Raw genomic sequence first — 15817 nt, forward strand, 5'->3', positions numbered from 1 at the left:
GACTCTTGTTTTTGTTTTTTCAAGCAAGGTCTATGATTATTAGTGATCTGGTTGGTTAGGAGTGATCAGGCCATGTGAAAACTGGCTGCTGTCACCTCGGTCCATGAGTTTTAAAAGGAAAACATAGCATCCTACTAAGGAAGGGAACCCATCTAAGAAGCTCTAAGTTCAGGAGGTGTTTGTTAGGGGTGTAACAGTGCAATACAAGGTTCTGTAGGCCTGGCTGGCCTCTCTTCCCTTCAGTCAATGCTGAAGACATGCTTCCTTTTTTCATTTTCCAAATGCCACTTTTTATGTTGCAATCTACCCTTTTGGCTTCTGATTAAATAAATGTATTTTTATTGTTTTCAAGAGAGAATTTTGTAGACACTCATCTTACCCCTGGCTGGCTTGAACCCTGTTTGGATCTACCCTCAATCTCCTTTTTCATTCCTTCCCTCTCTCTTTTTCTTCCTCTCTCTCTCTCTGTCTTTCAAATCTTTGTACTCATAACTTATAAAAAGTTAACCCCAACTGTTTGCAATGCAAATGTACTTGAATCTAATAGATATATTTTGTGACAGGGTCCATGAAAGATTATTTCTGGTTTGTTTTTCTATCAAGAGAACCCTCACCCTAAAAGTGTATTTCCTTATTGAAATAATGGAACGAATTGATTCATTGATTTAGAATGGGTATGCCCTTAGTTTGGGATGGGCTTGGTATTAAAAAAAACTAGAAACATCTTCTGGACAGTTTGGGGCAAGTTATATGGTGCCTCTGAGAGTCCCCAGATCTCTGAATCTAATCAAAATAAGAAGCATAGAACAGCTGAAAGGAATCACACGCATTCTCAGGCACATGTGGCAAACAAGACCCAGGTTTCTTGGGGGTGGAATATAGTAGGAACCCCAAAATTCTGATTATCAGCCTAGAAAGACCCAATTGACTTTGGTTGTGAAACTGGAAGTATGCCACTTTAACCTGTATGAAAGTTACATTAAATAAAAAGAGATGAAATAAGAAAAACTTTTAGGATCATCCCTGCTTTATCTTTTCAAAAATCATTTGTTACAAACTAAAAGTAGAGATTAGTGATTCTTTTTCTTTTTAAAGAAATAAACATCCCATGGCTCTTGAGGTTTCTGTTCTTATTTGGACAGTGCAGAAGATTATGTTTCAAAATATCTGGTTGATTTCCATCTTTGTACCTCTCCCAGATGATTTTTCCTAGCACAGCCTAGGATATATGTACATATGTGTATATATAACACTGTGCTGTCCAAAAGAGAAGGAAAGTGTACTGTATGTTAGAAGTTGGGTGCTAAAGCAGGACTGTGGACCTCTAAAGAGAGTTTGAGGTGAGTCATAAAGATGTTTGTTTTTTGTATTTTACAGGGATTGTTGTCTGTGAGGCGCCTAACAACAAACTAGATAAATTCACCGGAGTCCTCTCTTGGAAGGGCAGCAAGCACTCCCTCAACAATGAGAAGATAATCCTGAGGGGCTGTGTCCTGAGAAATACCAGCTGGTGTTTTGGAATGGTTATTTTTGCAGGTACAGAAGACTCTCCAGGGTCTGTTACGGGAGAGCCCTTCCTGAGATCTGCGTGAGCACAGTCTGCGGCTCTCCAGGTTGGATGAGCACGGTGCTTTTATTGCGTGCAAGGTGCCCTTCTGGGTTGACTGCAGAGTGCAGGGCACCAGGATAAGACTCCGCTGCTCTGGAAATAGTTTGTGTGGCCCCACTCTGCAAGGAAACACTGACATCATGAACTTCTTTTTTTTTTTTTTTAAAAGATGTTTTCTGGCTTTATTTATTTATTTATTTTTGGCTGTGTTGGGTCTTCGTTTCTGTGCGAGGGCTTTCTCTAGTTGCGGCAAGCGGGGGCCACTCTTCATCGCGGTGTGCGGGCCTCTCACTATCGCGGCCTCTCTTGTTGCGGAGCACAGGCTCCAGACGCGCAGGCTCAGCAGTTGTGGCTCACGGGCCCAGTTGCTCCGCGGCATGTGGGATCCTCCCAGACCAGGGCTCGAACCCGTGTCCCCTGCATTGGCAGGCAGATTCTCAACCACTGCGCCACCAGGGAAGCCCCATGAACTTATTCTTAAGAGTGCATGGGCCTTAATTACTCAGATGCTAGATACCTACTGGTTTTTTTTTTTTTGGATAGATTTTTATTGGAGTATAATTGCTTCACAATACTGTGTTAGTTTCGGTTGTACAGCAAAGTGAATCAGCCATATGCATACCTATATCCCCATATCTCCTCCCGCTTAAGCCTCCTTCCCACCCTCTCTATCCCACCCCTCAAGGTCATCGCAAAGCACCGAGCTGATCTCCCTGTGCTATGCAGCTGCTTCCCACTAGCTATTTTACACTTGGTAGTGTATGTATGTCGCTACTCTCACTTCACCCCAGCTTCCCCCTCCCCGCCCCGTGTCCTCAAGTCCATTCTCTATGTCTACGTCTTTATTCCTGCCCTGCCACTAGGTTCATCAGTACCATTTTAATTTTTTTTTAGATTCCATATATATGTGTTAGCATGCAGCATTTGTTTTTCTCTTTCTGACTTGGTTCACTCTGTATGACAGACTCTAGGTCCATCCACCTCACTACAAATAACTCTATTTCGTTTCTTTTTATGGCTGAGTAATATTCCATTGTATGTATGTGCCACATCTTCTTTATCCATTCATCTGTCGATAGACATTTAGGTTGCTTCCATGTCCTGGCTATTAATTCAAAAAGAGACATGTACCACAATGTTCATTGTAGCACTATTTACGATACCTATTGTTTAATTTCTCATTCTCTAACCCCGTCTCAATCATCCCCATCATTATATGTATTAATCAGCCTGCCTTTAAAGTGGAGGATGGGCATGAAAGAAAGCCCCAGCTCTGCTGTTAATTTTGTAGTTTGCCAAGTTCAAGCAATCCTTTTGGAAAAGCCTTCTTAGAGATCCTGCAGTCATTTCTGTGTCTATTTCAGAGCTTCTTCTACTATTCGTCAGCAGGACAGCGGGTCCTGGAAAGACTGTGCATGCTGGAGGTGGGGATAGGACTTGGGGGAGGGGGGGAGTGCCTCTTCCCCTGCCTGCTGCCACTTTTCCTGTCTCTACTTTGTCTCTAAGGGCCCAAGATGGCACTCTCCTGCTAAGGAAGCTTACAGTAGCACCATTTCATAAAGCCTCTCAAATTTCACTCATGGCTTCAATTGCCAGTCCTTGATTTTTTAAAAATCCTGTTTATTGTGACACCAAATTAAGATGTGTTTTGGGCCCATTGACTATATGTGCAATCAAAACTGGAATGTTCTTCTTAACTGACTTCCTTCAACAGTAACAAAATGTTCATTAAAGACTCAAAACTGTTCCAAATCTAGAGAAATCCTCCCAATTCCTCTTAAATACTCTCAGCTGTGGGTGTTAGCAAGGCTCTTGCTGCTTGGGGCATTGCCATTGTAAGGACTTGAGAAATCCCTAGAAATGAGGCTGTATATACAGTTTTATCTGGGGATGAATCTGGTTTCATAATGTTTTCACCAGATGCTTTTACTCTGTAGTCAGGGGAATAAACCTATGATCATCTATTTCCTTATTTGCATCTTGTATTGAGAAAAAGAGTGCTAGGCTTATACGTTAACCTCTCTTTACCTTCCCCCTTTAGTCTTTCCACTTAATGAAGGGGAGATTTCTTGGAGGTCCTCTGATGTGAAGGACCCTCTTGGTTTGCTCCCTATCATTAGAGAAATGGGGGGGGTGCATCATCCTAGGAGTGGGCTGTAGCCCAAACTTTTGTTTGCATTTGTGTGATCTTGTTTGGAATGACTAATTCGGAAGTATGGTTCAGCTATAGCATGTTATGCTAGGACAGCTGCTGAGAGCCCCTCAGGGGTCAAGCTTTCCTTCATAATGTTGGCTCTGTGGGAAAATGCTCCTACATAGAAGAAAGTGGAGTGGTAAGCTGGACAGGTCTCCCTCCAAAAAAGTGTAACAGACAGTTCACAGAATTTGGATTGGACAGATCTGGGTTTACATTTGTTTACCAGCTGGAGAATGTTAAACCTCGGTTACTTAAACTTCCTAAGCTTTAGTTTTCTCTGCTATAATATGGGGATAAGAATGAGTACATTAGAGAGTCACTGTAAAGGCTCAGTGAGGCAATGCATATGGAAGAGGATGCTTGACAAATGCTATTTTCTTTCCTTCCCTGTGTCTCCCTTCTTTCGGCATCAATTCAGAGTGAATTTTCTGCGCCATAGGCTGAGAGTTGGGAAAATGAACTGCTCTTGGATCTCGGCAGGGAGGAGTGGGGCATCACCCTCTTTTGTGATGTGACCTTGATGATCACTGGCAGGGGATCTTCATGAGGCAGGTATTTGTAAAGCAGAGCATGCCTACATTGACTTTAGTCTAGGCACAAGCATTAATAGAAAGTTGAACTAGAATAACGGCAGGCAGAGGAATCGTTGGTTTCGTCAATGTCAGAGTTGAACAAATGAGTGTCTCAGAACCCCTAAGTCATGAGACATCTAATTTGGGGAACTAGTTCTAGGTGGACACCTACATCTTATGAAAGTTACCCAAAACAAATTATTAACTATTCTTTCTGTATTATTACTCTAGTTATACCTGCCACTAAGGATTGTGCAAGGAGTATAGTTGACATAAACATGGTTTACTTTACAAATCTATAATTTATGAGGGTCTAATATACATTAACAGCTAGGCCATGCCTCCCTGGTATGGTTTTCCTTTATCTCAAGAGAGGAGAAAGTCCTGTTTCTGAGGGTACAAGTCAGAAGTCTTATTCATTTAAGGCGTCCATAGGAGTCAGCACCATCTTGGTGCATAGTAGGTTTTTGTACATAGTAGGTTTTGGTGATGTCTCCCATTTGCCCCTCCAGATCTACTCTCACATTTCACACTCTTCTCTCTGCCTTGGGAGGCTGACTTGTATGGTTTACACTAATAGGTTTCCTTGAACTTTGGTCCTATCATTGGGGGTCCCTGGGAAGAGATCAAAGGAAGAAGATTGAGGTCAAGGTATTTATTCCCCCAGACTGCCTACCTTCAAGCTGGCTGGGTCCCTCAACATAAAGTCACTCTTCCTCTAAAGGCTGCAGACTTTACACAACTCTCTCCTTAGGGCCTAATAACCACCCCCTCCCCTCATCCTACCCTTCTGGTGTAGATAGAGAAACATCTTGATTGCTACTAAGTCCTTGGTTACTGCATTAACCTTTTACTTCTGTACCTCCGATATACCCACTCACACTTTTGTAAAGATTCCCTTTATAAATAAACCTTTCTCTAATTACCCTTGATCATTGTGTCATCTATTTCCTGTTTGGACTCTGAATGAGTCACAGTCTTAAACACACATTGTTTGAATGAGTCAGTGAATTAATGAATTAATGGACTATTTCATATAGCTTTAAAAATAGTGGTTGAGAGCAAGAGCCTTAGAATTAGATATATCTGGGTTCTAATTTTGGCTCTGACGCTTAACTAGACAAAAAAAAAAATTCTCAGGCAAGTTATTTAAATTCTTTAATCCTGAGTTTCATTATTAGTGAACTAAGGATAATAGTACCTAATTTTTTGGCTTGTTTTAAGCATTAGTGAGATAATAGGTGAAAAGGACATATGCACATTGCCTAAAACATAGCAGGTACTTAATAAATAAATTCATTCATTAAACAGTTATTTATTGAGTACCTACTATGTGGCAGGCACTATGCTACTTACTTATTTGCAATTAAGAATGTGAGCAAAAAAAGTGGTCTCTTCACTCATGTGGTTTTGAGTCTGGTAGGAGAGAGAGACATTAATCTTAAATAATTGTAGTAATGAGTATATAATCTCAAACTGAGATAAGTGCTCTGAAGAAAAAGAACATGGACTCACAGGAGTATGTAGTGGAGGAATATGAAGGGAAAGAACAAGCTAGCTAAAAGTCATGCCATAGGCAAAGGCTCTATGGTAGGAATGAGGCTGGGGAGGTAAAAACAAACAAACAAACAAACAAAAAAACTTAAGAAGGCTAGTGTAGAGCATGGAAAACTTGGAGGATAGAGATGAACATGTGACTAGAGACAGGGATAGGGGCCGGAACATACAGGTCCTGTGGTCTGTATCCAGAATTTTAGTCTCTATCCTGAGAACATTCAGAAGCCATTGCAAGTTTTTCAAACAGATGGCGTGTGTGTAAGTGTTAAATTTGAAAGTTTCACTCCTGCCTACAGTATTTTTAAAGTTGGTAAATAGGGTCCTGGAAAAAGTGTATGATTCGGGTGGTGGCAGAGTACATGTGGGGAGACAAAGTTGCTAGGCTTTTACTACAGTCCAGTTGAGAGATGATGGTACTTTGGATTTAGGGTGGGAGTGATGCGATAGACTAGACTCTTAGGTTTCTCCCACTTTTCACAACTGGATGGATAGTGGTGCCATTCACTGAGATAAGGAACCTTGGAGAAAGGTCACAAGTTGGGCTTGACAAGGACCACTTGAGGGGCCTTAGAAAGACCAGGTGAAGATATCATAGAGGCAATCAAATATATGGATGTAAATATATGAGTTTAGGGCTCAGAGGAGCAATCTGAGCTGGAGATATACATTTGGCCTACAGATGTTAATTGGAGCTGTGGTCTTAGATGAGATTGCTCAGGGAAGGTGGATTGAGAAAGAAGAGAAGATGGCCTATGCCTGATTCTAAAGAAGTCTCACTATTTAATGGCTGGGAAGAAAGGAATGAGCATAATGGAAGACAAAAAAGAAGCTACCAAAGAGGTAGGCGGGAAAGCAGAACATGCAAAATGGAAGCTAAGGAAAGAGTGTGTTTCAAAAGGATGGAGTAATCAACAGTGTCAAAGACTGCTGAGAGGTCCAAGAAGGCATGGAGGATATTGATGGTAACACTAGATTTGTTTTGGTGGAGTCACTGGCCCGGAAACTAGCTTGAGAAATGAGTGGGAGATAAAGAAAAAGAGGCTGTTGCGTATGGAAAATTCTCTCAGGACTGTGAATATGAGGGGAAGAAGAGATGTGTGTCAACATCTGTGGATATATTTAAATAAGTGCGTAAGAACACATTCAGTGGATTCTTTGCTAGTCTGTGTGTATGTATGCCTAAGAAATGTAAATTTTTGGCACAAAACTGGTCTGTCAATATTTCAGCTTTTAGCAATCACAAACTCTATTTGCTCTTTGTGATCTTTACTAAAAGAAATACTTCCCACCCTCAATGTCCATATGATTTCCATAAACGATTCTGAGAAAATGCGGGTGGTCTCCTTTACACAGTAGTGGCTGGGAATAGGACACTGGGGTACAATTTCCAACTCAGGACACTGAATTGTTCGAGACCCCAATCTTTGCTCCAATTTGTCTTTCAAGTAAAGGAGTCTTTTAAGGATGTTCCCATGCTTCCCTGACTTCTAGAATGGCGTATAATTCCATGTGTGCCCCGCTTCTCTCTCTTCTTCCCTTTCCCTTCTCCTCTGCTTTTTTTTTTTTTTTTAATAATTTTATTATTTATTTATTTATGGCTGTGTTGGGCCTTCGTCTCTGTGCAAGGGCTTTCTCTAGTTGCGGCGAGCGGGTGCCACTCTTCATCGCGGTGCGCGGGCCTCTCACCGTCGCGGCCTCTCTTGTCGCGGAGCACAAGCTCCAGACGCGCAGGCTCAGTAGTTGTGGCTCACGGGCCTAGTTGCTCCGCGGCATGTGGGATCTTCCCAGACCAGGGCCCGAACCCGTGTCCCCTGCACTGGCAGGCAGACTCTCAACCACTGCGCCACCAGGGAAGCCCCTCTCCTCTGCTTTTAAGTGCTGCATGGATTGGTGATAATTGTGGAAAGATGAAGTGGAGAGGGAAGACTAGGGAAATCCGATATAATTAAAATGTAATCGCTTCTATTGAGCATCTTCTTTGTCCACAAGGAATTTCCTTAGCAATATAATCTAATATTCTTTGTTAATCATCTAATAATCTACCTCTAAAGCAGTTAATAATATTCTCAGAATTTCTTGAACAAGGCACTTAGTAAATGTCTGACATGGGATTTAAGAGAATTACTTGAAATAAATCTAACAGAATTTAAGACAATTTTTGCCCTTACAAAAAAATGCATATTATATAAATAGTGTGCAATACATAATAAAGGTTTAAATTACTTGCTGTTGTATTGTTTGGAGTTATTTTAGTTTCTCCATTAAAGTCACCTCACATCTTTTTGGGAAACACATCCAGAATTTGATTTCTTATCTTAACTTTCCATTTTTGACCTTAGTGTTCTGAATTGTGTTTATTACTACATTCTTTTAGACATTTATAAATTATTCCTCAGTTTGACTGACTTCTTAACCTTTAATTGCTTCAAACTATAAGCACATCCATACACAGATTTTTGAAAAATAGCATTTCTTAAACCTTTTAGCTTCAAGTTATGTCTGGATTTTTCCCCTTCTAAGAGGACCAGTTCCCTTGCAATTTCCAGGATTGTTGTTAAGCCAGCAGATGAGAATCATAAACAACTTAATAATAATCCTGCTCTTAATAAAAGTCAAATTATTTTGAAAAAACATATTATTTTCCTTTCAGGAACATTTGATATAAGTAGGAATTAATAATAATTATAATAATAATAATAATAATAATACATCATCTAATCATTTCAAAGTTATATCTTTTTCTTTCTTTTTTTTTTTTTTTTTCTTTTGCAGGTCCTGATACTAAACTAATGCAGAACAGTGGTAAGACAAAGTTTAAGAGGACAAGCATTGATAGATTGATGAATACTCTAGTATTATGGGTAAGTTACTGTAACAAAATTAGGCACTATCATTAGTCATTGTTATCTTAATATATTTCTTACATTCTTCTGGGAATTCTTTCAGAAATCTACATTCTCCTTGTGGAATTTGTATTTGGGGACTTTGCATTTGGGGCCCAGTTCTACTGTCTTCTACTTCCTAGATTATGATTTCTCAGCCGTTGGTAGAGTTTCTCATGAGACGTAGGTTAGTGCTTATGGAGGCCTTCATGGCCTTGCAAGACCATTTGTTTTTAAAAAACAAAACATAATTTTTAAGGTAATTTGGTCTTTTGGTCATGTTACATTTGCTCATGCCCTCTCTACATAGCTTGTGGACAGGGCTGGCTTCACGGATATGTGACCTGTGAAGTCACACAGGGCCCCCACTCAGAAGGGCCTCACACTTGGCTTATTGATCTGTTGTTGCTGTGTAGAAATTCTTCATAATTTTTGGAGAAGGGGTCCTGCATTTTTATTTTGCACTGGGCCCTGAAAATTATGTAGCTGGTTCTGCTTATAAATCCTCTGAGGCCCAAGTCACTGTTCACCTCCTTCATGAAGACGTCTAAACCTCCTGGGCCCATGGTTATCTCTTTTCTCTGAGTTTTTTTTCTCCTCTGAATTTTTTGAAATGATTTTCTCTACCACTTGTGAACTCCAAATAGTCAGGTCTTCTTCACATCCCACCCTTTCATCGGTTAATCTTGTGCTTCCTCATGCTGTGGATCAGATTGTTATCTGACTTTTGTGTCATATTGCTTTGCCTCCCTATATTAGGGTTGAGTTTAGAACATTGACTTTGAAATATGAGGACAGTGAGGACTTTGAACCATGTTTCCCTACCAGCCCCATCACAGACTCACAAGTAACGTTAAAGAATCTGCACTCAGTAAATATTTGCTCAACTGATACATTATGGTGGGACCCTAAATAAGGAAAAAAGGGAATGAACTCTTTTGGGGCACAAAATATTGGCCAGGCTCTGTGTTTTACTTTGTGTCACCCTCAGACCTGGGCTTTCCTCCTCTCATACCCATAGAGTCCATGAGGCCAAGGGGACATTCCCAGAAGGAATGTGCCCACCTCCTAGAATTTCCTATTTAAACGGCCTTGAGCCCACCTGTAGGGCTTGCATGGGGATTGTATATGTATCCACCACAGAGTAAGCTTACTGGTTGTGAAGCAGGCACTGTCCTAGCTTTTTCTACTAGAAAATTGAATGATCCGTTGGGGAATTAGAAGCCGAGTCCATCCTAAATTAGGGCATTTGATACCAAGCATCACCAAATTTAATGTTCTTAAAGTAATTTACCTCCATTAATTTGTAGTGTTAGCCATTGAAAAAGAGGATACTGTGAGACAGGCACCAAATTGGTAGGATTTGGGGGATTCACAGTATTACTTTTCTCTAATACCTGGTTTTCTGATATACTTTAAATCAGGTTTTCCTGATTTAAAGTATATTAATATACTAATATATTTTAAATCAGGTTTTCCCCAACTTTGTCTTCTTATGTGCCTATTTTGTCCATGAGCGAATAAAGGAGGCAGTCCTAGAGTGCCTGAATAATCTTTCTTGGAGGAAAAAGGAAATAGGAGAGAAATACGTTCCTGTTTTTAGCCCCACTCCTCCCTCAACAGTGACTGGTGTCTGCTCCTAACACGGTGACACTTAACAAGGTTCCCAGAACATTGTGTTCAGCTCAGGTGTTATATGTTTGGTGACTTTGTGTCCTTCCTTTCCAAGTTCGGGATTTTGGACTTACAAGGGACTGGCCTTGCTGTCTTCCTAGTTGCTTTACCTCTAAAATGTCTGCTTTGCTAATACTGATACTAATCACAATGTAAGAGTTGGCTAACAGTTTTCAGGTTGCTTCCTACTTTTTTTTAAATCTCAGAAGCAACCTGAAAACTGTTAGTATATGTCATGCCGTATTTTAATTAATCCTTATCTTTCTTGTTGACTTTAAGTAAGGATTGTGCAGCTAGGTCTGTAGCCAAGAGACTTGACTAGTCTGAGACAGTCCTTTATTACTGATATTTTCTTCCTTTTGCTTTTATTCCTTGGGTTACCAGATAGTTTATCATTCAAACAGGATGCTTTTGAAGGTGAAAGAAGGGAATATTATTAATATTACGCCTGGAAAATAGATGTAAACTGGGATTGACCAGAGCAAATCAGTACATATGATCTTCTTTACTTAAGCCACTTAAATATATGCACTTTTCACAAATAGAGGATGTGAAGTTATTAGCTTTGTGACCATAAAGAAGTTATATAATCTGTCTGGGCTTCTGTTTTATTTTGGTTTTGGCCTGTAAAGTGTGAATAATGTTTGTTCCTATCTCAGAGAGTCAATGGGAGAATTAAGTGAGAAAATGTATGTAAAATATTTAGCCAAGTTCCCAACATAAATATATTACATTTTACTTGTATGATTAATGATAAGTAAGACGAGCTTTGCATAACTTGCTTTTCAAATGATAATTTCTTGGAGTTAGAAGTGGTAGATTGCCTTGATATGACCAGTTTGGGATTCAAGTTAACCTTAACCAGACCTCTATTCTCATTTCAGATTTTTGGGTTTCTGATATGCTTGGGAATTATTCTTGCAATAGGAAATTCAATCTGGGAGAATCAAGTTGGGGACAAATTCAGAACTTTCCTCTTTTGGAATGAAGGAGAGAAGAACTCTGTGTTCTCAGGATTCTTAACATTCTGGTCATATATTATTATTCTCAACACAGTTGTACCAATTTCTTTATATGTGAGGTAAGATGAGAGTTTATACTTTGGTGAAGCCATTTCATCAAAAGCCTTTGTTCTGTGTAATCATTTTTTTTGTTTTAAAATTACAACAGTGAGATAGCTGTCTCCCTCTAACTGCTCATGATCTGCTACATCTGTTACAAATGAGGCAACTAAGCTTTTCAAATCGTTTAACTTTTACATTTTCAAATTACAAAAAATGCATTCTATTTTCCTCTTGATTTGGTTTCTTAGGAATGTTTTCCTTTGGAATACATGGACTGTGATATAATCTCATGCAACCTGATGAGTTAGAATTGGGTTGATGTTGGGAAAGAAATGGAAGAATATTTGGGGAGATCTATTGAGATGGTGCCTCTCTGGCACTTGTCTGGCTCCAGATACCTGGATTCAGACCCTATTCTACCACTTACTAGCTCCATAACCTTGGGCAAGTTACTTCACCTTCTAGTATCTCAGGGTCCTCATTTTAAAAATGGAGAAAGTAATAGTTCTAATTAAAAAGATTGTATGAGGAATAAACAAACCTGTAAAGCTCTAAGACAAATGCCTGACACATTGTAAGAGCTTAATGAATATTAATTTTTACTATTATTATTAGTAACTATTCAGTGAGTACATGAAGGAGTTGAAATATAGTTGGTGGCACTTATTCATTGTTGAATAAGAAGTATGGTTCATAACTCCCTCTACAACTTGATCTGTCATTTCTAGATTTGGTCCTACAAACTAGAGCTAAAATGGTCTACCTATCTATCTATACATAAGCACACTTCTCTCTGTCTCTGTCTCTCTGTCTCGCTGTCTCTCTCTCTCTCTGTTTCTCTCTCTCTATATATATGTATATACATATATGTGTGTGTATGTATGTGTTTATATATATATATTTGATAAGGCTTCAAAGTTGGCCCTAGAATCTGTACCTGAGACATTCTTGATCCTAATCCTACCAAGACTGAGTCAGATGGTCCCAAAGACACTGGAGCCAAGATGAGACTTGGTTGTTTGACATTCTTCATCACCAGTATTTTAACAATAAACAAAATCACCAGCTCTAAATCCCCACTAATTTTTAAGAGCTTCTTTTTCTCTCTTTCCAAAATCCTAGCTATGATGAAACAAGGGAAGTTTAATGCACAAAATCCACCCTTGTTTTGGAGAACAGTCAGGAAACTGAAATGTCAAGTTGTGGGAAATTGACTGGAAGTAGTGGCATGGGGCCACAACACCACAAAATGCTTTGGGCCTTCTGGAGCTGTGGTCAGAGCGGGCTCTATTTAAAATGTATCCTACTGGCTCATCGTTGATTCTGAGGACCTCTCATGCTTGTATCCAATTATAAAGTCTGTAGTAAATCCTGCTCTTTGCCAGAGGACCTATGGTCAGCTTTTATAGCTTTCCTTTTATGTCGAAATGAACAATAAATGCTCATAGTGCCTTATCATCTGCACACGTGCAGTTTCATGTGTCCTCACGAAGGAAGTGTATTTCGTATACACTCTTTCTTTGAAGTGCATTGGCATTTTTCATTTAATGATTTTTAAGATTGTTTTTTTTAAAGACCAAGGCTGGATTCCCAGGTTCCTTTTCCTTCTAATGTGTCCCCCACAGTGGCAGAAAGAAAACCTATTTGGAATAGTCTGAGCCCAAGTTCTGGTCTTGTCACTGCCACTAATAGCTGTGTGACCTTGGAGAAAGCACTTGGCTTCTCTGTGCCTTAGTTTGTCTATGAAATATGTGCTCTAAAATGAGCAGATTGAGATAATTGATTTCTGAGTTCCTTTCTGCTCCAAATAATATCACCTTACCTCTAGATAGCATTTCATATTTTACATAAAGTGCTTTCATATGCAATATCTCATTTATGTCTCCCCAAAATCTTTTGAAGTAGTTATTGCTGAACTTCTTTTATAAATGAGATGATTTTTTCAGGATTGTGGAGCTGGTTAGGGACAGAGCCAAGATCCAAACCCAAGTCTTCTAACACTTGGCACATTGTCTATGTCTGAGCTGTGCATGATTTATTAATCAGCCAAGACATCAAGAGAAAAAAAAAAAAAGAGGCTGGAATTTTCTACCTGTTGGTAAGCCATGGTATTGATGAAGATAAATGTGAGCATTTTTGCTCACCAAATAAGAACAGTGATTCTGAGTTCAGCTTGAGGGAAAAAGCATTCCAGGGAATTTCAGGTTGCTAAGACCGAGATCTGGAAAAAGAGAAATCCCAGGTATTTCTGATTGGAGGGATGAAGGCCTTCTACAAAAGCTTCCATTACGCCTTTGAATAGGTACAAGGAATAAATTAGTGCCATGTCACTTGAGGATAAAAGTGTAGAATTTACTTTGAATGCTTAACAATTCTATGTGAGCATAGGACATTTATTTTGGTAGGGTATTTCTATGCTGTAAATTTAACTATAGTGTTAAAACATACCCAGCTACAGTTTTTTAATACATCATCTTAAGAAGTGCAGCTGTTGTACTCCCAAGGAATTAGCTTTTTAGTGTTTTTTCCAAAACAAAAGAAACTTGTTTCCACGGTGCTTATTTTGCCTCAGAATGGGCAGAATCATAAGCCCTGTTCTTTGAGCGTCCAGGCAGAAAACACTAAGCAGCTTGATTGTACTGACTCTGAGCATTTGTCTCCTTTTCTCTGCTATTATAAAACAAAGAGCTAAATGTTCCATTGTGACTCTCCTAAATGCTCTTTTCCCAAACAAAAAGGATACTCTGCCTCTCTACAGACTATTTTAAGGTCTAAGAATTCAAATTAATTTAGATTACTTCCACTGACTTGAACTGCAACACAAAAGGATCAAATTCTGTTCTCCATTAATTTTGCTTAGATTTTTAGGGAGATACTTTACTTTTAGATGAATGAAAGCTTCAAGTGATTGATCAGTTACCTGCATAATGCCATTTTTATGGCATTCTTAAGGTCAGGTCTGCATTGACTTTACCAAATGCCTGAATTCTAGTCTTGGTTCTGTGGTTAATTATTTGTGTGACCTTGGGTTAGTCACTTAACCTCTCTAGGTCTTAATGTCCTTCTTGGTGTAATTAGGGAATAGAGGGTCAGATTTCTCATTCAACACTAACTGACTGCCTATGACAGGTAAGGCACTCTGCCTGGTCCATGGTAAGTGCTAATGCTTTCTGAGTGAATGGAATAGGAAGAACAAAGCTGAATTAGAACAGCCAGCAAGGAACTTACAAGGAAGTGGGGTGGGAATGATATGAAGAATAAATCATGATAAGATAAGGTATAAATAAATACATGCAGAATATGACATTCATTTTTATATCTTATGATTCTACAGAGTCATAGTGTGATTTTTTAGTTTGGGTGAAAAAAAGTGTTACCACTTAAATAGTTAGAAAACGAACTGACACCCTACCATTGCTGGGGAGGGAAATATAGATGTCTCATGTACTTATAGAACTAGAAGCATAGGATTTAGTGCCCAGAAAGGACTTGGGTGTCATCTTTTGTCTTTAAGGAGACAAATGTTCAGAGTTAGCATAATCAGGCTGCTGTTAACTTTCTCAATTTACAGATGAGAAAACCAAAGCTTAATTCCCATTAACATCAGAAATAAGCTATGGGTCCCTGCTTTATTATTACTATTTTATACTGTTCTGGATCTTCTTGTTAATGTACTAACACATGCAACTAAAATATTTATGAACAAAATGAGACATGAAACTGAAAAAAATCTCTTAGAAAGGAAGAGCAGAGACAATGTGATTATAAACCTAGAAAATCCGAAAGAATAACTCTGTAAAACTCTTAGTAAGATAATTCAGTGCAATGTTGTGTTTTGTAACATAATCACTTTTTTTAATATTAAGAAAAGCTTTTACTATTAAAAACACTTTCCTTTAAGCCAAAAGCAACTAAAAAATTTTCCCATCAATAAAAAGATACAATGTCCAGGAACAAATCTATCAAGCTATGGTGTGGACCTTTGTGAAAAACAAAGAGAAGCAAAACAAAACTAAACTCTTTACCAATAGAAGTACTTTTTCAAAATTGAATTCCTGGGGAGATTTATCCTTTTTCTTGAAGTTGTGTTTAAATGTTATAAAATATCCATTATTTTCAAATAATTAAGAGGTTAATATAACTTTAATAAAAATTCCAAATAAGTTTAATGAGAAAGTTGATACATTGATTCTAAAGTTTATTTGATGAATACATTGATTCTATCAAGAGGAATAAATGAGTGATTACAGGTGAGAATTTTT

The 15817-nt window shown here is 38.8% G+C and overlaps 1 protein-coding gene across 1 annotated transcript in view; it reads left to right on the plus strand.

Moving 5' to 3' along the window:
* Positions 1 to 15817, plus strand: part of ATP8B4 (ATPase phospholipid transporting 8B4 (putative)) — a 165249-nt gene that overhangs the window by 65018 nt on the left and 84414 nt on the right. Inside the window, exons 8-10 of the mRNA XM_059915197.1 lie at positions 1378 to 1536; positions 8708 to 8796; positions 11376 to 11572. Of these exons, the coding sequence (XP_059771180.1) occupies positions 1378 to 1536; positions 8708 to 8796; positions 11376 to 11572 (445 nt within the window). The remainder of the gene's footprint in view (positions 1 to 1377; positions 1537 to 8707; positions 8797 to 11375; positions 11573 to 15817) is intronic.

The sequence above is a fragment of the Balaenoptera ricei genome, chromosome 2, assembly GCF_028023285.1.
Source record: "Balaenoptera ricei isolate mBalRic1 chromosome 2, mBalRic1.hap2, whole genome shotgun sequence".
Taxonomy (NCBI): Eukaryota; Metazoa; Chordata; class Mammalia; order Artiodactyla; family Balaenopteridae; genus Balaenoptera; species Balaenoptera ricei.